The 16,934-nt window shown below is 34.6% G+C and overlaps 1 protein-coding gene across 6 annotated transcripts in view; it reads left to right on the top strand.

The window, feature by feature from the left end:
• PIK3C2G (phosphatidylinositol-4-phosphate 3-kinase catalytic subunit type 2 gamma) overlaps positions 1-16,934 on the top strand; it is a 266,459-nt gene that overhangs the window by 117,129 nt on the left and 132,396 nt on the right. For all 6 annotated transcript variants that reach the window (XR_004317065.1, XR_004317067.1, XR_004317066.1 and 3 more), the window contains one exon: positions 2,370-2,464. Coding sequence is in view for 3 of the 6 variants with exons in the window: in XM_006192094.3 (XP_006192156.2) it covers positions 2,370-2,464 (95 nt within the window). In the remaining 3 variants the exon portion in view is untranslated. The remainder of the gene's footprint in view (positions 1-2,369; positions 2,465-16,934) is intronic.

Genomic DNA, 16,934 nt, shown 5'->3' with positions numbered 1-16,934 from the left:
AAAGGTCAGGTTGTAGTTACAAGCTATTCTAAATGCCAGGTGCCTCAGGTTTTGAATTTAAGACAGGAAACCCCGACATTGGTGTGGGGAACCTCTATTCATAGACTTGAGTATCATTTTACTTTTCAAACAGAATATGCACTTCTCTGAAGGCCTCCTGAAGAGAGCGCTGTTTTAGAAATACATGTGCCATAAAGTTCCTTCCGCCGCTCCTTGTAGTTACGGCTTCCCTAGCCTTGCCGTCGCTACACTTGATATTGTAGTGAAAATAAAGATGAATCCAGCTCGTGGGAACACTGTTCGTCTCATGCCTCATGAGTGTGGACAACATCTAATATCTAACCCAGCTGAAATAAGTAAATTTTTTAAATGTTTATATAGATTAACTCCACTTGAAAGCCCCAGTTATGAATCAGTGACACTTGGCATGAGGATGTCACTGAGGGCCATATACCTATGCAAATATGCAAATTTGCAAGACAAGGTGCACACAGAATCCAGTATAGCAAATACACAGAGGTAAAGATAGGTAAAGTTGCAACTATTCCCTAATTAAAAATGAAGATTATAAAATCATGTGAGGTGTAAAGAAATGTATAATGTGACTGGAAAATAAAAATTGGGAAGAATTTTCAAAGCACTCATTATGGAGTTTGCCCTTAAACTTCCACACTCTCCCCTGATCTTAAAACTTATCAAGACCAAAAAAAAAAAAAAACTTACCAAGATATAAAAAATCCTACACTGCTGATTATTTTCTGGAATCATGTTATCTTGTTATGTATTATTTTGTTAGAATTATGCAGGCTATTTTAAGCAATCAGAAGGGACTTTAAGACCGTAATGAAAACGGAAGATATGGTTCACACCTAGGAATCAAATAAGACACAGACCCAGCGGTTACTGCAAAGCACAGGCCATAACCATACAGGTAGGTTTCAAGAAGAGAGTTCAGAATAATGCAGTATGCACCAGAAATATTGCCTGCTTTCTAGATGGTGAGTCAGGATGTAGAGGGAAATTGTAGCAGTAGACAGAGCGATGCAGGGAGTTTAGAAGCACGGGAGGCAGTTCAAGATCAGTAGTTAAGTAGATGGGTTCAAGAAGAAATCATGGGGAAATCTAAAAAGAAAGCTAAAAGACAAGCATGGAAATAAATTCTGAGACATCTCTTTTGCTCATTTGCTCATAGGATATGTTCACTATTAGGTCATAAACAGAATCCATGATTGAGTCAGTCCAGTGTTAACAAGTAAATGAAAGAAAACCATGGCTGCCCTTTAAGACAACGCACAGTATGGTCTTTATACACTCAGACAGCATCGAGAGTTCATGCACATTTGCTGAAATCATCTTTGACATTCTCACACCTTGGGAATTCATAACTATTCCCATCCTCAAAGAGGGTTAGCATCCTGGGGTGTTTCTTCAGGTGTGTGTTGAATGAATGTTGTAACCACTTTTTCCTGCTGTCTGTATTGTGGTATAAAACCTGGTTTAAACTCTGTGTGTGTGTGTGTAAGTGTTTGTGTGTGTGTGTGTGTGTGTGTGTGTGTGTGTGATTTAAATGGCTTGCTGGGCAACAAACAGTAGAGGCTTTGCTTCTCAAGCAGGAATGAGTGCTTTTAGAAAGATAGGAAGAAAACTTGGTTTTCATTTTCACAACCTATTCAGATTCCTGAGATGATGGTGGCGGCCCACATACTGTCTGCTGATGGTAAATCCCTACAGAATGCAGATGATAGTCTGAATTAGGTCCCTGAGGATATCAAGGGTTGCTCTTGCTGTCTGTGTTTTCCATCAGGTTGGGTAACCTGGAAAACTTTAGAAAGTTGTTCACAGTGGAGATGAAGGAATGGGAGATTTGGGAATGGGTGGGTTATGGTGGCTACAGTCAGCTTTGAAACCTGTAGGGTAAGCTTCAAAGTCTGCAGGTTAATACTCAGTTGGTGATTTTAGTGAAGACTTTGAGTGTGTATTAATTTCATCTCCAAAACAGGAGAAACATCTGTTGCTTAATGATACCATTTTTATGTCCAAAACACTGTTCTTGATATTTTTGTGTGTGCCAGGATTCTCCTCCTAGGCATGATAATCTCCACCAGTCACCTGCCCTTATTTATTATCCTGTGATACTAAAGCAGAATTAAGGAAAGGAAACCGACTACACAAACCCAGATTGTGTGATGTGTGTATGCTCTGTGAGTTACACACCAGCTAATAAAGCTATCAAATATAATATTAAGATTTGATGAAATGTTTATGCTGTTTTCCTGGCCTTTGTGCAAGCCACGTAAATCTCTCTGTATTCTGCTATAATGCTCTTACCGAGGAAAAGAAGAGCAAAGTGATTGTATCTCTTGTTTCAGGCTGTCAAGTTTGAATGGAACCTTGAAAGTCCTCTAGTGCAACTCCTGTTACACCGCTCATTGCAAAGCATCCAGATTGCCCATCGTCTTTACTGGTAAGATTAACCAAAATAGGTTAAGATGTCTTTTTTATTGTCAACTTCTCTGTGCAGCAGCTTTCCTTTGTAATAGGTATAAACTTTCACTTGAAATTCAGCCAAATTCGAGTCTTTGTCAAGGTTATTTTTATTTATCTGTGTAATTTAACTGTCATCATCTTCAAAATCTTCCTTTTGTACAGTTGTTACTCTGTAAATCCAACCAGAATTTTAAATCTGGATGGTACCTCTCCTGTAGCTTTAAACCACAAGTGCTATGTGTGGGTATATCTACTCATTGAAGATTTCAGTATAAAATCTAGTTATAAGACTGTGTATGTTTTGGAAGAACATATGCTTTAAAAGTAATGTCTGTACGATATTAGTTATAAACAGTGGAATCTAACGGCCAATATATGCTCTTTAATTTGAAAATTCCTAGAGCACTAAACTTTTCCCAAAGCATAAATTTCAAATATTATTAGTGGAGAAGTAAGCCTTACTTAAGAGGTATCAGAATTTCTCCCATAACCACCTACTCTTGATCCATTTGAGCATGAAATTCTTTGGATGCTGTTCTCCCTACTTTTATTACTAGCATTGTAAATTCCCACAAAATGTTAGCAATTACAAGTGTCGGTGACCTAAGGATGAAATTGGATCTACCTTTTGTCCACGTGTATTTTGTATAACAAGCATCTTTACTGGCTTCAACTGCTAGTGAAGAACTTCAATTAATAGAAAAAGAAGAAAGTCAGTGTCATTTTTCAGTATCATGTTTTTTTGCTTCAAGAAACATGACTCATATTGATATCACTCTTATGAAAATGACTCAAAGATTTCCTAGCAAAGCAGAGATATAAGGAATTGTCAGGCACTGAGGTTTGGTTTGATGCTCATTTTCATTTTAAAAGCCTGATACAGAAACCGGAACGTTTTCCTCTAGTATGTCAGCATAATGAGGCATCAGATCCACTGGCCAGCAGTGGGCCCTTCACTGAATAGACCCTCTCATCAGGCTCTGAATGAAGCCTTATTCCCTTCTGTTTTTCAGTCAGCTACTTTGGTGCTAAGGGAAATTAAGTGGGTACACTGGTAGTGTTTCACTTTCACATTAAACCTAGAACTCCATTAAACTCAATGTTTATTTCCCTTAAACCTTCACTGTTTTTTTTCACTTTTTACTTATTTTAACATGTGTTTATTAAAATGAAATCATATTAAAAAGTAACATGACCAAGATAACAATCTTGATGAAAATATTTGAACCAAAATATAATATAAAATATGTAAAGTAAAAAAGCATTTAAAAGATACTTTTAAAAAGGCATTTTAAAAAATAGCATAAAATATTAAGAACTTATTCTAGTACATTGATTGTTATACTAGTGCCACCTTAGAAAGTTCTTCATCTTCTAAAATGGTGTGAAAAGTTGAGTCATCTGTTAGGCAGCAATGAATACAAACACAGCTGTAAATCAATGTCATACTTGCAAGTTCGTAATAAATACAATTATGTCACTGTTTCCAAAGAAGTTGGGAGGAAAGACTTTCTAAGTATAACCCTCACCCTTAAGAAAAAGAGAAAAACCAATAGCAAAGCCCGTTTCTAACTCTCACTGATTTAAGAAGAGAGTGAGATAGAAGGACTAGAAAAGAATATGAGTTATATAGGGACTGCTGGTTTCTGAATGCTTAATGTAAAAAATGGAAAAGGAAGACAGGAAGGGAAATTTTAATATAATACCCACATCATTTTAAAACTTAAATGAAAATTAAGAATCAGACAAAATGTGCTAAGCATCAAAGAACATGACATATGTTTAAAATACATCTTGGGGTTAAAAAATTAGCTGGTGCCTAGCATCATTTTTAGGGAACATTTGAGAATAGAATGTTGACTTCAAACTTTAAAGATGCAGCTCAGACCCCATGTGACAGGCTTTAAAAAATTCTAATGTATCTTTCCTTAAAAAACAAAACAACGACAACAAAAACTGATGCCCTACAGACATTAAAATGAAAAGGTAGAGCTCCATCAGCCATAAGTTTAATGATTTTTTTTTCACTTGGATGAGCTCCTGTTTTCTCAGATTCAGCATATTCAACGCTGAACTCAACAACTTGCCCTACTCACCCAGGTCTCAAAGGCTTTTCTGGATCTTCACTGCTTCTCACCAATATGCCTAGTTGTTTACCAAGCCCCATAATCCTATACGCCCTAAATAGCTCTACCCCATCCACTGCGTCCACCTGCCACTGCCACTGATCAGAAAGTTACCTCATCAGATACTGAATTATGAATAAATAGGCTTGAACAGAAGCCATCTTGACTGCTTGCCATCACTGTGGGTAGCCTTCTTGAAAAGAGAAATGGACTTGGACTTACTGCAAGTCTCCTCCATTGGAAGGGTGATTTGAGTAGCCCCTATTCTTCATGGAAAGGGAGTTAAGAATAAGCTTTGGATTTGGAAGGTTTAAAAGCTTTCAATCCCAGTTTGCACCCTAAAAGGTGACTGTAAAAGGGTACTGTAGCATCTAGAGTTCACACCTAGGAGGCCCCTGCCACAAGGCAGAGGCAGGGCTGGCCATCAAGTAAATGAAAAAGCCTAAATTGTGCTCCCATTCTGTCAGAGTTAAATACCGATAAAGGCATACAAATGAGTACACAAAGGAGATGAATGCTCTCTCGGCTTTGATGTCTGAAACACTCCCTGAAGTGACAGTAAAGAGCTGTACTTTAGGGAGTTACTGTTGTGTAACAGAGCACACGTGATACAGAATCAATAGGAGGTTTTAGAGCCTCAATCCTTCACCTGCTAGAATCATTATATTGCTACTAATTCATCTTTTTACCTTTACGATGTAATAAATAATAAAATATTGCTTCTCTTTTTGTAAGGGGAAGATGTGTCTTGCTGTCATTTACTATTGATCTGTTATAATCATCTTTCACCCTGTCATTCTCAGAAAAGTATACACCAGATAAAATCCCTTACTATAAGCAATTCACTAAGCTAACAGTAGCTTTTCTCTACTCCAAGCAAAAAAGTGACAGATGTAAGAAAGTTTACATTTTACATAATAATTTGTAAAATTTATTAGCACCCTTTTCTAATTAAGGCATAATATAGAAACAAATGTTTTGTCTATTTTATTTCTATTTTATGTGATAAAGGTTATATGTAGCTCCATTAATAGTTTTTTTTTAAAAAACAATACAATTTTTAAGTATTTTCTAATATCATTTAAGTCTTATTACTCTTATTAAACACATTTGAAAATAGAATCTGATGCAAAGTTCTACCACAGATCAATGCAAAAACCAGGAACAGAGCTCCACCTTAAATTTAGTATTTTCCCTTTAAATTCTTCTATTTTGTTTTTAAAAAAAAATGGAGAGTTATAAAAATGAATGTTTTGTGTATACATGCTGACCCCAAATGTTGGAACTCAGACATCTGGTCTTTGGGAACTAAACTTTCTAATCCAGTCTCTAGCAGTTTTTCATTATAATAGCCACATGCAGTTACATCACTGCTTCCTTAGATAGTAATCTGGTTTCCTTATAATAATATCATCCCCTCTCTGTCATAGTTTATGCCAGAGGTTTGGGTTAAGTCCTTGAAAAACAGAATTATACTGCTTAATTTTCGTTGTTTCTCAATCAGACGAGTAGTTTTGCACTACTCGACAAAAAATAAGATCAACAAAAAGGCATTCTGCTTAGAAATCATCTTTGTCTTTTAGACGAATATTAGAGTATGACTTCCAAAATGAACAGACTAACGTATATTCATACAGTTAGAGGACTTGGGAGTCACCTGGAACCTTAAGAATCATCTGCTGTGATACTTTTTTTACCCCCAGAAAGAGATTTCAGCAAGTTAAGTGATTCATCCAATGACAGTCATCTAGCTCATTAAAAAAAAACGGAGATAAAAATCTTTTTTTTCATACCTCATGCCCAATTCAGGTCTCTTCCCAGTTCGACGTCTACTTCTGAAAAAACAACTTCAGCGTAAGGAATTCATAAAATGTTTATTTTTTCTATCAGTAATTAGGAACTTGTTCGAGTACTGAAGAGAGGCCTTCCCTTAACTTGAAAGCAGAACTGAACAGAAAACAATATCCCAAATTGAGACCTTTATGTCTAATAGCTCAAAATTTCACCATTAAGTGTTGGTGTGACCCACAAGTGCCGTCAATTATAATATTAATTAACAGGCATATACCAAAAAGTTTGTATATTTGAGGGAGTTTTGAAGGAAACAATAGGTTATTCCCAGAATCTTTTCCTTTGTAGTTTCTGATTCATATTTAAAACACTAAATTTGCTCTCTTAGTGTTACTTGTCGAATGAATTTTTTTAATTTTCATTTTTATTGAAGTATAATTGATTTACAATGTTTCAGGTATACAGCAAAGTGATTCAGGTATACATATGTGTGTGTGTATATATACACAGACACATATACATATATATATATTCTTTTTCAGATTCTTTTCCATTATAGGTTATTACAAGATATTGAATATGGTTCCCTGTGCTATACAGTAGGTCCTTGTTTATTTTATATAAAATTGTGTGTATCTTTTAATCCCAAATTCCAAATTTGTCCCTCCTCCCCCGTTCCCCTTTGGTAACCATAAATTTGTTTTCACTTGTTGAGTAAGTTTTAAAAACTAATCATGCCACACATGTTTGTACTGCCTACAAGTTCGCCTATGTTGACTACTGTACTTAAAACAGCAGGCAATCAGAACAAACCGTATTACACTAAATGTGTAGACTTGGCCATTGGTATTCTGATCATCACTTTTGCTCCTTTTAGAAAATAGACCTCTGAAATTGGGGGAATGACTAACAGACTTGTAGGAAAATATGGTAGTCTGGAATAAAAGTTTTTGAAGAGCTATCTGGTGTTTACACTGACTGGGTCCACAGTGTGAGGTCCTTTTACTTAAAACCCTGATTGAAAATGCAAGTCTATAGCTAGTGATTTGACAAGAAGAGTTTTAGGGTAGACTTTGCCAAGCAGCCAGTTACTATCTTTTAAAATATAATTTTCTGCATTGAGACTCTCTCTGAGCTTTGGGCAATCATTGAACAATTTCCAATTTTTTCTGACTCCTATAGTCTCCAGTTTTTGGGTTTTTTTTTTTTTTTTTATTGTTTTTCTGGACTGTGAAGATTCTCAGTTCTTTTGTTTTGTATCAGTTGCTGAATAAGTTATTTATTTTCAGGTCCTATTTTGCTTTCTATCTTTGCTCATCAAAAGATCACCCTGAAAGGTTGAATGGAGATTTTTCTTACTTTTCTTCTAACTCAATTTTCTATTTCATTTGTATGCAATTATTATAGTTACAACAGAAAGACAGTTAATTTATTTTTCTTGTCAAAAGAACTTCGTATGTGTTGCTTTTATTTGCAACAAAATCCAGACTTCGATATTTTGATCAAATATTTGTCGTGTTTCTTAACTTAGAATTCTTGTCCTTGCTTTGGCATGTATGATTCATTTTTGACCAAAGATGAGTGAACAGCTTGCACAAATAGTATTTGTCTTCAGATCTGACAGTCTGTCTGATGCACTAACCACTTTTGACAGAATGTCAAATAATTGGTGTATCTTGCTTGAGTTTAGTAATCTGAAATTGTTAAAGGGAGGAATCCCAATGTATATATCACTTTCCTTTTTAAATCAGGTACTGTGTACATCCGTCTCGTAAGGTGCTGTAATTTATGTCATTAATTTACCAAAATAATGGAACTTTTATTATTTTCTAGCAAGTAAAATTTATCATCACTTTTAGAGAGGCTACTGCTCAATAAACTGTTGACATAAATTGATTGATGACTCTGAAAATATCACAAGACTCCATCCAGAGCTTCAGTTAGCGTATGCTGTGGGGGCAGCTGCACTAGTAGACCAGCAGACCAGTGAACAGGGACAGGAATGTGTGTGAGTACACTGAGGGAAGGGAGTGTTATGTCAGTCATAGACTCCTTCCTTCATCTATCTGTTCTCCAACTTTTTATTGAGTGCCTATTATACATAGCTTATAGCTGTTTTGTGAAAGGGTTAGAAAATATAAACAAATTGGTTTTTTTAAGCCCACCTACCTATTTCAGGCGGTTACTACAGATGCTAGAGTTTGTTTTCAATTCTGTTGTCTCAACAAATTAAGTATAAACATTTCATTCAGTGACTTTGAAGTCCTCTTTGATTGGATTATAAATCCAAATTCAGTGTATTCATTCACAATTATTTATTCTTGGAAATAGTTGTGTCAAGTGTCCAGAGAACTCCCTGCCGGGAGGGACTTTATGAACTGAATTGTTAATAAGTTGGTGACTTGGATAATCTTCTGGAGTATTTCACTATCCGTTCTCTGCTATAAAGACTGGAATGCTAAGGTTTATCAGCTGTAGCATGGCTCTGACTTGAAGAGTATTTCTAAAAATCCTAACTGTTTTCAATACTCTTTCTTGTCATGACAACACTGCTTTCTGGTAGACAGCATGATTAATGCTAGAGAATATGCTGGTTACTTCAAGTATTATTCCACTAATTCAAACAACTCTATTATCTCCATTTTTCAGATTAAAAAATAGTACTCAGAAAGGCTAAATATGCAAAGCTAATAGGAAGAAGACCCAGAATTTGACCCTGTGCCTCATCCACTGTGACCTGCCACTTCACTTAAATATTATCAAAGATATAACAATAACAGTAAAAGGTAGAGTAATGTAATAGTAGGAGAACAAGATTTGGAAGAAAACATAGTTGAATAGAAATTCCATCTTAGGTCTAAACTAGCTGGATGGTCATCGAAAAATTACTTAACTTACCTGATCTTTTTCATCATCTGTAAAAGAAATATAATTATGCCTAACAGTTGTTAAAATTAATTGAGATCATATATATCATGATCCTTAATATATATTTAGTACATCCAAAGGATGTATTTTTTGAATCATTTAGAAAACATAATTCATTTAGAAACATAAAATTCCAGCCCCCAAGGTTATATCACTAATTAATAATTGCATTGAATTTGGATCTTGGTTTATTGACATTTGACCCGCACTCTTACCATTGTTCTTTCTTTGTTTTTTTCCCCAATTCAAATTTATGCTTAGAGTTTAATAATAGAATTTGAAATGGGTGGAAGTGGGAGGAGAAAAATCACTGTGTAAACATATTAGTTTACAGACCTATTGAGAAAAGTATCTTGAAACATCTTAAGTGTCAGAAAAAGTTGGAATATGTGCATCATTTAGTTTCAGAGAAACTTAACAGAGAAAGGAATCTAGCAACACTCACAGATTGCCTGTTGGTACATGTTTTTACACTTGAACAGCCAACATCTATATCACTCACATCACTCAACTGCCTGCCAGCGCAATTCAGAAGATGTGAGTAACAATTTTCATCAGTCCTTTGGTTATTTTAACGGGTTATGATTGTGAAATGCAAATGTAAAATTGTACTCACTCAGGAAGTTGGGAACTTCGAAGGCAAAGAACTAAAGAACTCCTTACAACAGCAAGAAAATGGGTCATTAAAGCATTGTTGAACTTACCACACTAGAAAGCATCGTAGACTATCCAAGAAGAGATGGGAAATCACTGAAATATGTCATGGAATGGGAAGAAAATGTGATTGGTGGTTTTCATGGACTTTTTCGTTATTTAGTCAGATTTTTAAATCCTGAATGACTTACTCATTTGGTATAAAGTGTTATGGTAAACCTTATTGCTGAGCATGTGACCAAAATGAGATAATTTGTTCTCGAAGTAAAATAATACCATTTATGCAGGCTTCACCTTCAGAGTCATAGTTGGCAATTCCTTCCAAGTTGACAATTGGTTAATGACAAGTGAAGATGGAATATTTCTCTTTCCTTTACCCAAGAGTCTTAGCAATTACTGTCCTGAAGAAATTATTTTTTATTTCTGTACATACATTAAAGTTAGGTCCACTGGTGCTCCAATTTGGGTGACACTGTACCCATCATTTGTGTTTTATATTGAAGCAACTGGTGATCTCTGATCTGACACATCGAGCTTTTTTGGTCTTGGGCAATTGACTTAAAATTTCTGAGCCTCCATTTCCTCACATGCAAAGCAAGAATAAAATACTTACCAAAAGTACCTAGCACAGGCCCTGACACCTTTAATTAATAAATATGTGTTGAATAAATCAATAATTGAAAGAACTGAGATTTTTTTCCTGAAGGTGAAATGATGTAAAGTTATGCAATACGCCTTGTGTAGCTCCTACCTTAATATTTCTTCTTCTGTTTTCCCTTCTTTCCCTTTCTTCTTTTTATTTTTTAATCAAATGATGCTACTTCATTTGTTGGAAGATAGCACTCCCCAACTGAAGTATTTTATCAGATGGGGGGCATACATCTGTAACTTCATGGTCTAATTCATACACATTTCATCTAAGTGTAAATGGGAAAACTATGTACATGGGAAAACTTCTGGGACACCGTTCTTAATGTTTCTCACCATCCCACATCTTACCACCATTCTGGATGGTTTCATTTCTAAATGGATGATTTAGCTAAAAAGCCTGAGCCTCAAGAGCCTTTGACATCCCTTTTCACTAATAAAATTTAGCACCTTCACACTTCAGTAACTCCATCCCATGCTACATATTAAAGCTTGTCATCACTAGGAATGGCTCCTCATCTGAAGTTTTAAACTCAGAGATCTAATGTATTAATTGCCCTTTTCACATTTTGACTTTACTGTGCGTTCTAAACCTGGAGTTCAGTGCCACTTGAAACTCCAGATTCCTGACCTCTGCCTGTTCTGCAGGCTCGTCCAGCTACTCTTAGTCTGACTTGCTTTCCTGTCAGTTTTGCTAGCCACTCATTTCTGTATCTGGTTTAATTTCCTCCATCTTCCTCTGTATCTAACAAGTCACTTAAAAAATGTCTCATGAATCAGTGCTCTTCTCTCTATCTCTACCAAACCCTTAGTTTAGGATATCATTTCCTTTCTAGTAGTTCTATTATTTATTGTTTCATCTACCCAATTCCATCATTCTTCACCATCTAGAAGATAAAGATTAAATTCATTGATTCTAACCATATATAATGGCCTGCAAAATAAATTTTATTTTCTTATCAATATCAGGAGAACTTGTGCTTCTCCAAAGCAACCAGTTTGTTTTTAACACGTGAGAATGTTGGCTCTCTTAACTCCTAGAATAATAGTTTATAGTTTATTATCTACATCACTATATCCGGATGCAAAACCTGGTTCTACTATTTGCTAGGTGTCTGACTTCTAGCAAGGTACTTAACTTTTATGAGACCAGCTTTTCTCAGGTGTCAAAATTGAGAATAACAGTATTTAATTTCAGAGGGTTGTTGTGAGAATTAAGGTAATACGATCAGATTTGAGATAGCAGAGTTGGAAAGCCTTGTGATGCAGAGAATCCCACCAGCTGTCAGGCTCGTATCTGTAAGAACTGTAATCCTATCCTATAGAAAGACTTACTTATTAAATAGATGCTTATTAAGCAAGTTCCACGAGTTAAGTCATGTTGTAGCCTTCAGGGATACAGCAACAGATGAAACAGACAAAAATCCCTGCCCTTCCTTATGCAGCATTTAAGAGAAATAAAATACATACTTATAAGATGTAGATATGAGCTAGGGAGAAAAATGAAGCAATCAGGAGATATAAGGAATGTGAAAGTCAGGGGGTTGCAATTTAAAGATGCAGTAACAAGGAAAGGACTTACTTAAAAGTATTTGGTATTTGGAAAAAGACCTCAATGAAGTACAAAATGATTATCTAAGTACCTAAAAGAAGATGTAGTAGAATGCCAATTGTCAGTCTGAAAAATTATGTAATTTCTAATGTGAATCTAAGGAACAGGGGTTGAAAGACTCTTTTATTTGGAAGCTATCGACCTAGAAATTACAAAATAAGACTCAACCGGTCAGCATTCTACCCAAAAACCACTCTGGTGGTTAGGAAACCTTACCATGCTGAGAAAGCAGTACAAAACTTGCTGTATTTTTAAAGCAGTTATTCCGATTGTTTCAAATAACAGGTTTGCTTCTTTCATGACAAAGCATTTTAACTTTTTGTTATTAAAATGTTCAAACATTTATAAAAATAGAGAAAACAGTACCATAACCACACCCCCACACACATATACCATCACCAAGCTTCTAAAATGATCAAGATTTTGGCACATCATTTAATTCTTAGATTTGTAATTAGATATATAAATATTTGAAATAATTAAATTGTAATAATTATTATATGTGTATGCATGCCATTTTAATTTTTTAATGCTTAAGAGAATGTGACCTTTAGAGTAACAGATTAGTCAAGTCAGCAAATAGGCTTGTATCTTTAATTTGAAATGGTACTGTATAAATAATATGAGATATTTGGGTAAACAGTACACTGCATTTATAATATTATGTGCAAGATATATTAGGAAAATTCCCTCTATCAAGACAGATTACTGAGCTATTCAAAAAGAAAATTAGTTATACTAAAACTGTAAATGAAGTTCAAAATGTTTGAGTTTCTAACTGAAGACGTTAATCAGAGACCTCCCCTGCCAAAAGTGATTGTTAAAATTTGCTACATTAATAAATAGTATAAGATATATAAACTGAACTTAAAAGCTTAAGAAAAACTGGCTTTCTTAAATTACAAAGTTAATAAATATTAATTTTTAAAGCTAAAATATTTTTGAACAATCTTTTCTAGACTCAAAATTATTTGAAGACAACAGAAGACTGATACTGTTAAGAACAATGCTTGGCACATAGCAAACATTTCATTAAATATCATTACTTCCGCTTGGTTGCATAAACATTTGTGGTTAAAAATTTAGCTGACCTTTAACGCAACCTAATAGTATGAATTCTGAGTACTAACCTGACACCTGGGTCCACCTTTCCTATCTGTACCGTCCTCTAGCATCATGTTTCATATTTAATTTAAATTTTTATTTTACATTTTTGTAAACATAAATAACATGCATAAATTGAAAAACATGTAAGTCCTTTACATTTGGTCCTTCACTTGTCTTTCCAACCTCATTCTCTACTATTCGATCAATGCACTGATGGTCAGACCATACCAGCATACTTGCTGCCTCCTAAAGATATCCTCACCTTCACAGCTCTCTGTGGTCTGAAGATACTAAAATGCTCTTCCTCCCTTTTGCCTGGAAAACTCCTCAGCATTTCTCAGTACTCAGTTTAAATATCTTCTCTAAGTCTTCTCCATCCTTTGCTAGAGTCATTTAAGCCTTTCTCTGGATTCCTAAAGGCCTTTTGTTTATGTTACTTATGTCTGGGGATTAATTATTTAAAGTCTGTCATTCTGACAGCTTTCGGAAGGCAAAGGCTGTATTTTACCCTCCTTGAATCCTCCTGCTAGTAGCTAGTTCAATATGATCAACTCAAAGTCTCATTTCCTAGGAAACCCCTCAGTTCTGGGCATACTGGGACTGTTGTTCATCGTAAACCACGGTCATAACTAGCATGTATCCTAGGCTTATATTGATGGTGTCTGGCACCACTTTAAAAATTTGACCAGTATTAATTCACTTAATTCATATAAGAGCTCCACGACTAGGTACTACTGTTATCCCCATCATAAAAACAAGAAAATTGAGACATGAAGTAATGTGCTCGAACTCACAAAACTATTAGTGGGAGAATGAGATTTGAATCAGGCAGCCTGACTCCAGATCTCCCGCTCTTAATACTAAGTAAACTGTTGCCTCTCGCAGTCACAGTAGTGTTACCAGCCAGTATCTTCACCACCTCTTACCATGTGTCTAGTAAGTACCAAGTACCAAGTACTTAACATGTCATCTGCAAGGAGGGTTGCCAGATAAAATACAAAATGCACAGTTAAATTTGAATTTTAAGTGAACAGTGAATAATCTTTAGTATAAGTATATCCTATGCAATATTTATGATATACTAGTGCTAAAAAATTTGTTGTTTATCAGAAATTCAATTTTAACTGGATTCTTGTATATTCATTTGCTGAAATTGGCAACTCTGTGGCTACTCTGTCTGCAAGGTAAGTGTTACTCTTATACAAGAAAAAAATTGTCTCCAAAAAGCTAAATAACTTATTCAAAGATAAGAAGCTGTGGGGTGGGGGTCTACCTGAATGTCTACCTGACACACTTATTTCAAGTGATATATGAACGTTCACTCTTTCAGTTTACTAGTTTCCTTATTGAAATTTGTGACATATATATTAAATAACCACCTATATCTAAGGCTAGAATTCAAATTTTTTTTTATTTCCCTAGAATGCTCAGTTGGCTTGTTCATTCATTCAGTGACTCATTTGCAAAAATACTGTGTCTGGGCCTATTTATTTTCTCTATGCCACAGACTCAAAAATCATTTATGGTAATAGAAGTCGTCTAAGATTTTCCAATGATACAGCAAAGGATGAACTAGCAGAGCAGATGATAAAGAGGAAAGTAAGAGAATGGTAGCTAAAGACAGAAATACATTCTAGAGACCCAAGTGCCAAGTGTTGCAATGCAAGTTGTTCTTAAACCCCTGACTTAAGCTTTGTTTTCTTTTAATCACTTACTTCTAACTGTGCATTTTATTATTCAAATTAAGCTATAAAAATGTAAAACTGTAAGTAAACAAAATTTTCATGCAGTAGTGGGACTGAATGCCAGTTTCCATTAAGGAGAAAATAAAAATTTTTGACCACATATCAGCAGCATTTAACATCTGTATTCTATTAGTTTTAGAAACATCAGATTAGGGTTTAATGTCTGATACATTTTAGCATAATAACATGTAAATGAATGAATATTAAAATGAATAATCACAGTTGCTTTGTTTTAACTGACAATATTAACCCCCTAACGATGAGAAACAACTGTATTCATCTCACGCAGAGACATTTAATGATACTGAGTGTGGAACACTGTAAAATGCACAGTGGACCGATTTTTAAAATATAATAAATATTATTGCCTGTCCTCAAAAAGTTTACATTCTTTCTTAAAAGAATAAGTATAAACAAGCAATTAAATCTGAAACAATATGAGAACATTGGTAAAGGAATATCCCAGTAGTTATAAGATAATTACAGTAACCTTTATGGGAATTGAAAATTAAAGTGTCTTCAGGGTTAAGTGAGTTTAGTTGAGATGAATGCTTGGAAGAGAGGTTTTGACACTATGTTTTAAGGAAGCTATAGATATGGATAAATGAGCAGATTCCAAGAAACTCATAGAAAGACACAGAAGCTGAAATGAGAAAGGAATGCTGAGATTAACTTTCTGAAACTGGGCTCTTTGCAGGAAAGAAAGAAAGCACAAGTACCAAGTTATAGCGTTATAATTCTTCAAGTATTACCAGCTACACTCACAACTGATTAAACTGTCTAGGAGTACTTTTAAAATGATAAGAAAAGCTACCTGTCTTTTTGTACCTACTATTTCCAAATACTGACTATACTTCAATAAAAAAAAAAAAAAAGACCAAAATAGAAGTGAGTTAGAACTGAATAATTCAGACTGCAAGTTTCTCTGTATGGTGGATATGTTAATTTTTATTTTGGAATGACTACCTGGAACCTGATCTCACAAATAAAGAATAGAATTAGTATTCGGGAATCAATAGGGTAATTACTTTATGTGTTGTGCTATCTGTGTGTGTGTTTGTGAGTGTGTGTATATGTATCTAAATGTGGTATATGTATATATAGTTTTTCATAAGTAATAAAAGGAAATAATGCTTATATAATTAATATTTTTACTTTTTCTCAATGTTACATGAATCTGTGTAACTCTTATTTCATATGCTGTTATGGTTTGGAAAAGTGTTTCTGTTCATTACACAGCACATGGGAAATAAACCATTTCTTGGTTTGTTTCCTTGTTTAATTAAAGGAACCTCTGAAAGATATGTTTACCCTTTTGCTTCATAATTTTTGGGAAATTCTTTGTGTAGCAGTAGAAATGCTATGGTCAAAAGTTGAAATTTTTGTTAAAAACAAAGAAGCAAAACAGGCAGAATGAACAAAATCATTTCATGACAAAATTTAATTACATTATATTATGATTATAATAAGAAATGAATTGCTAAATCATAATGTGTAACTGCTAACATCCACTCCTGATCTCTTACCCTTCAATAATTATGATAATTGTACATATCATCTCTAGTCATTTAGACATAAGAAAGATCCAAGGATTCTCTTAGAATAAGACTGTAAAGTTTGGATGGAAAACATTTTGGAATGTAACGACCTTCTCCTGGCCACCCAAGAGCTGTTTGTTTACAGAGTTATCACTTAAGCATTCCCAGTTCAGAAAGCGTTATATAATTATGCAAACACTCACACCAGTCCTATTCATAACTCTCATATATATTGAATGTATTTCATTTGATAAGAAACAAGTACTGGCTTTCATCTTGTCCATCAAAGTACCAAAGC

Source organism: Camelus ferus, chromosome 34, assembly GCF_009834535.1.
Source record: "Camelus ferus isolate YT-003-E chromosome 34, BCGSAC_Cfer_1.0, whole genome shotgun sequence".
NCBI lineage: Eukaryota > Metazoa > Chordata > Mammalia > Artiodactyla > Camelidae > Camelus > Camelus ferus.
Note: the sequence above shows the minus strand (reverse complement) of the source record. Positions and strands in the feature narration are given on the sequence as shown.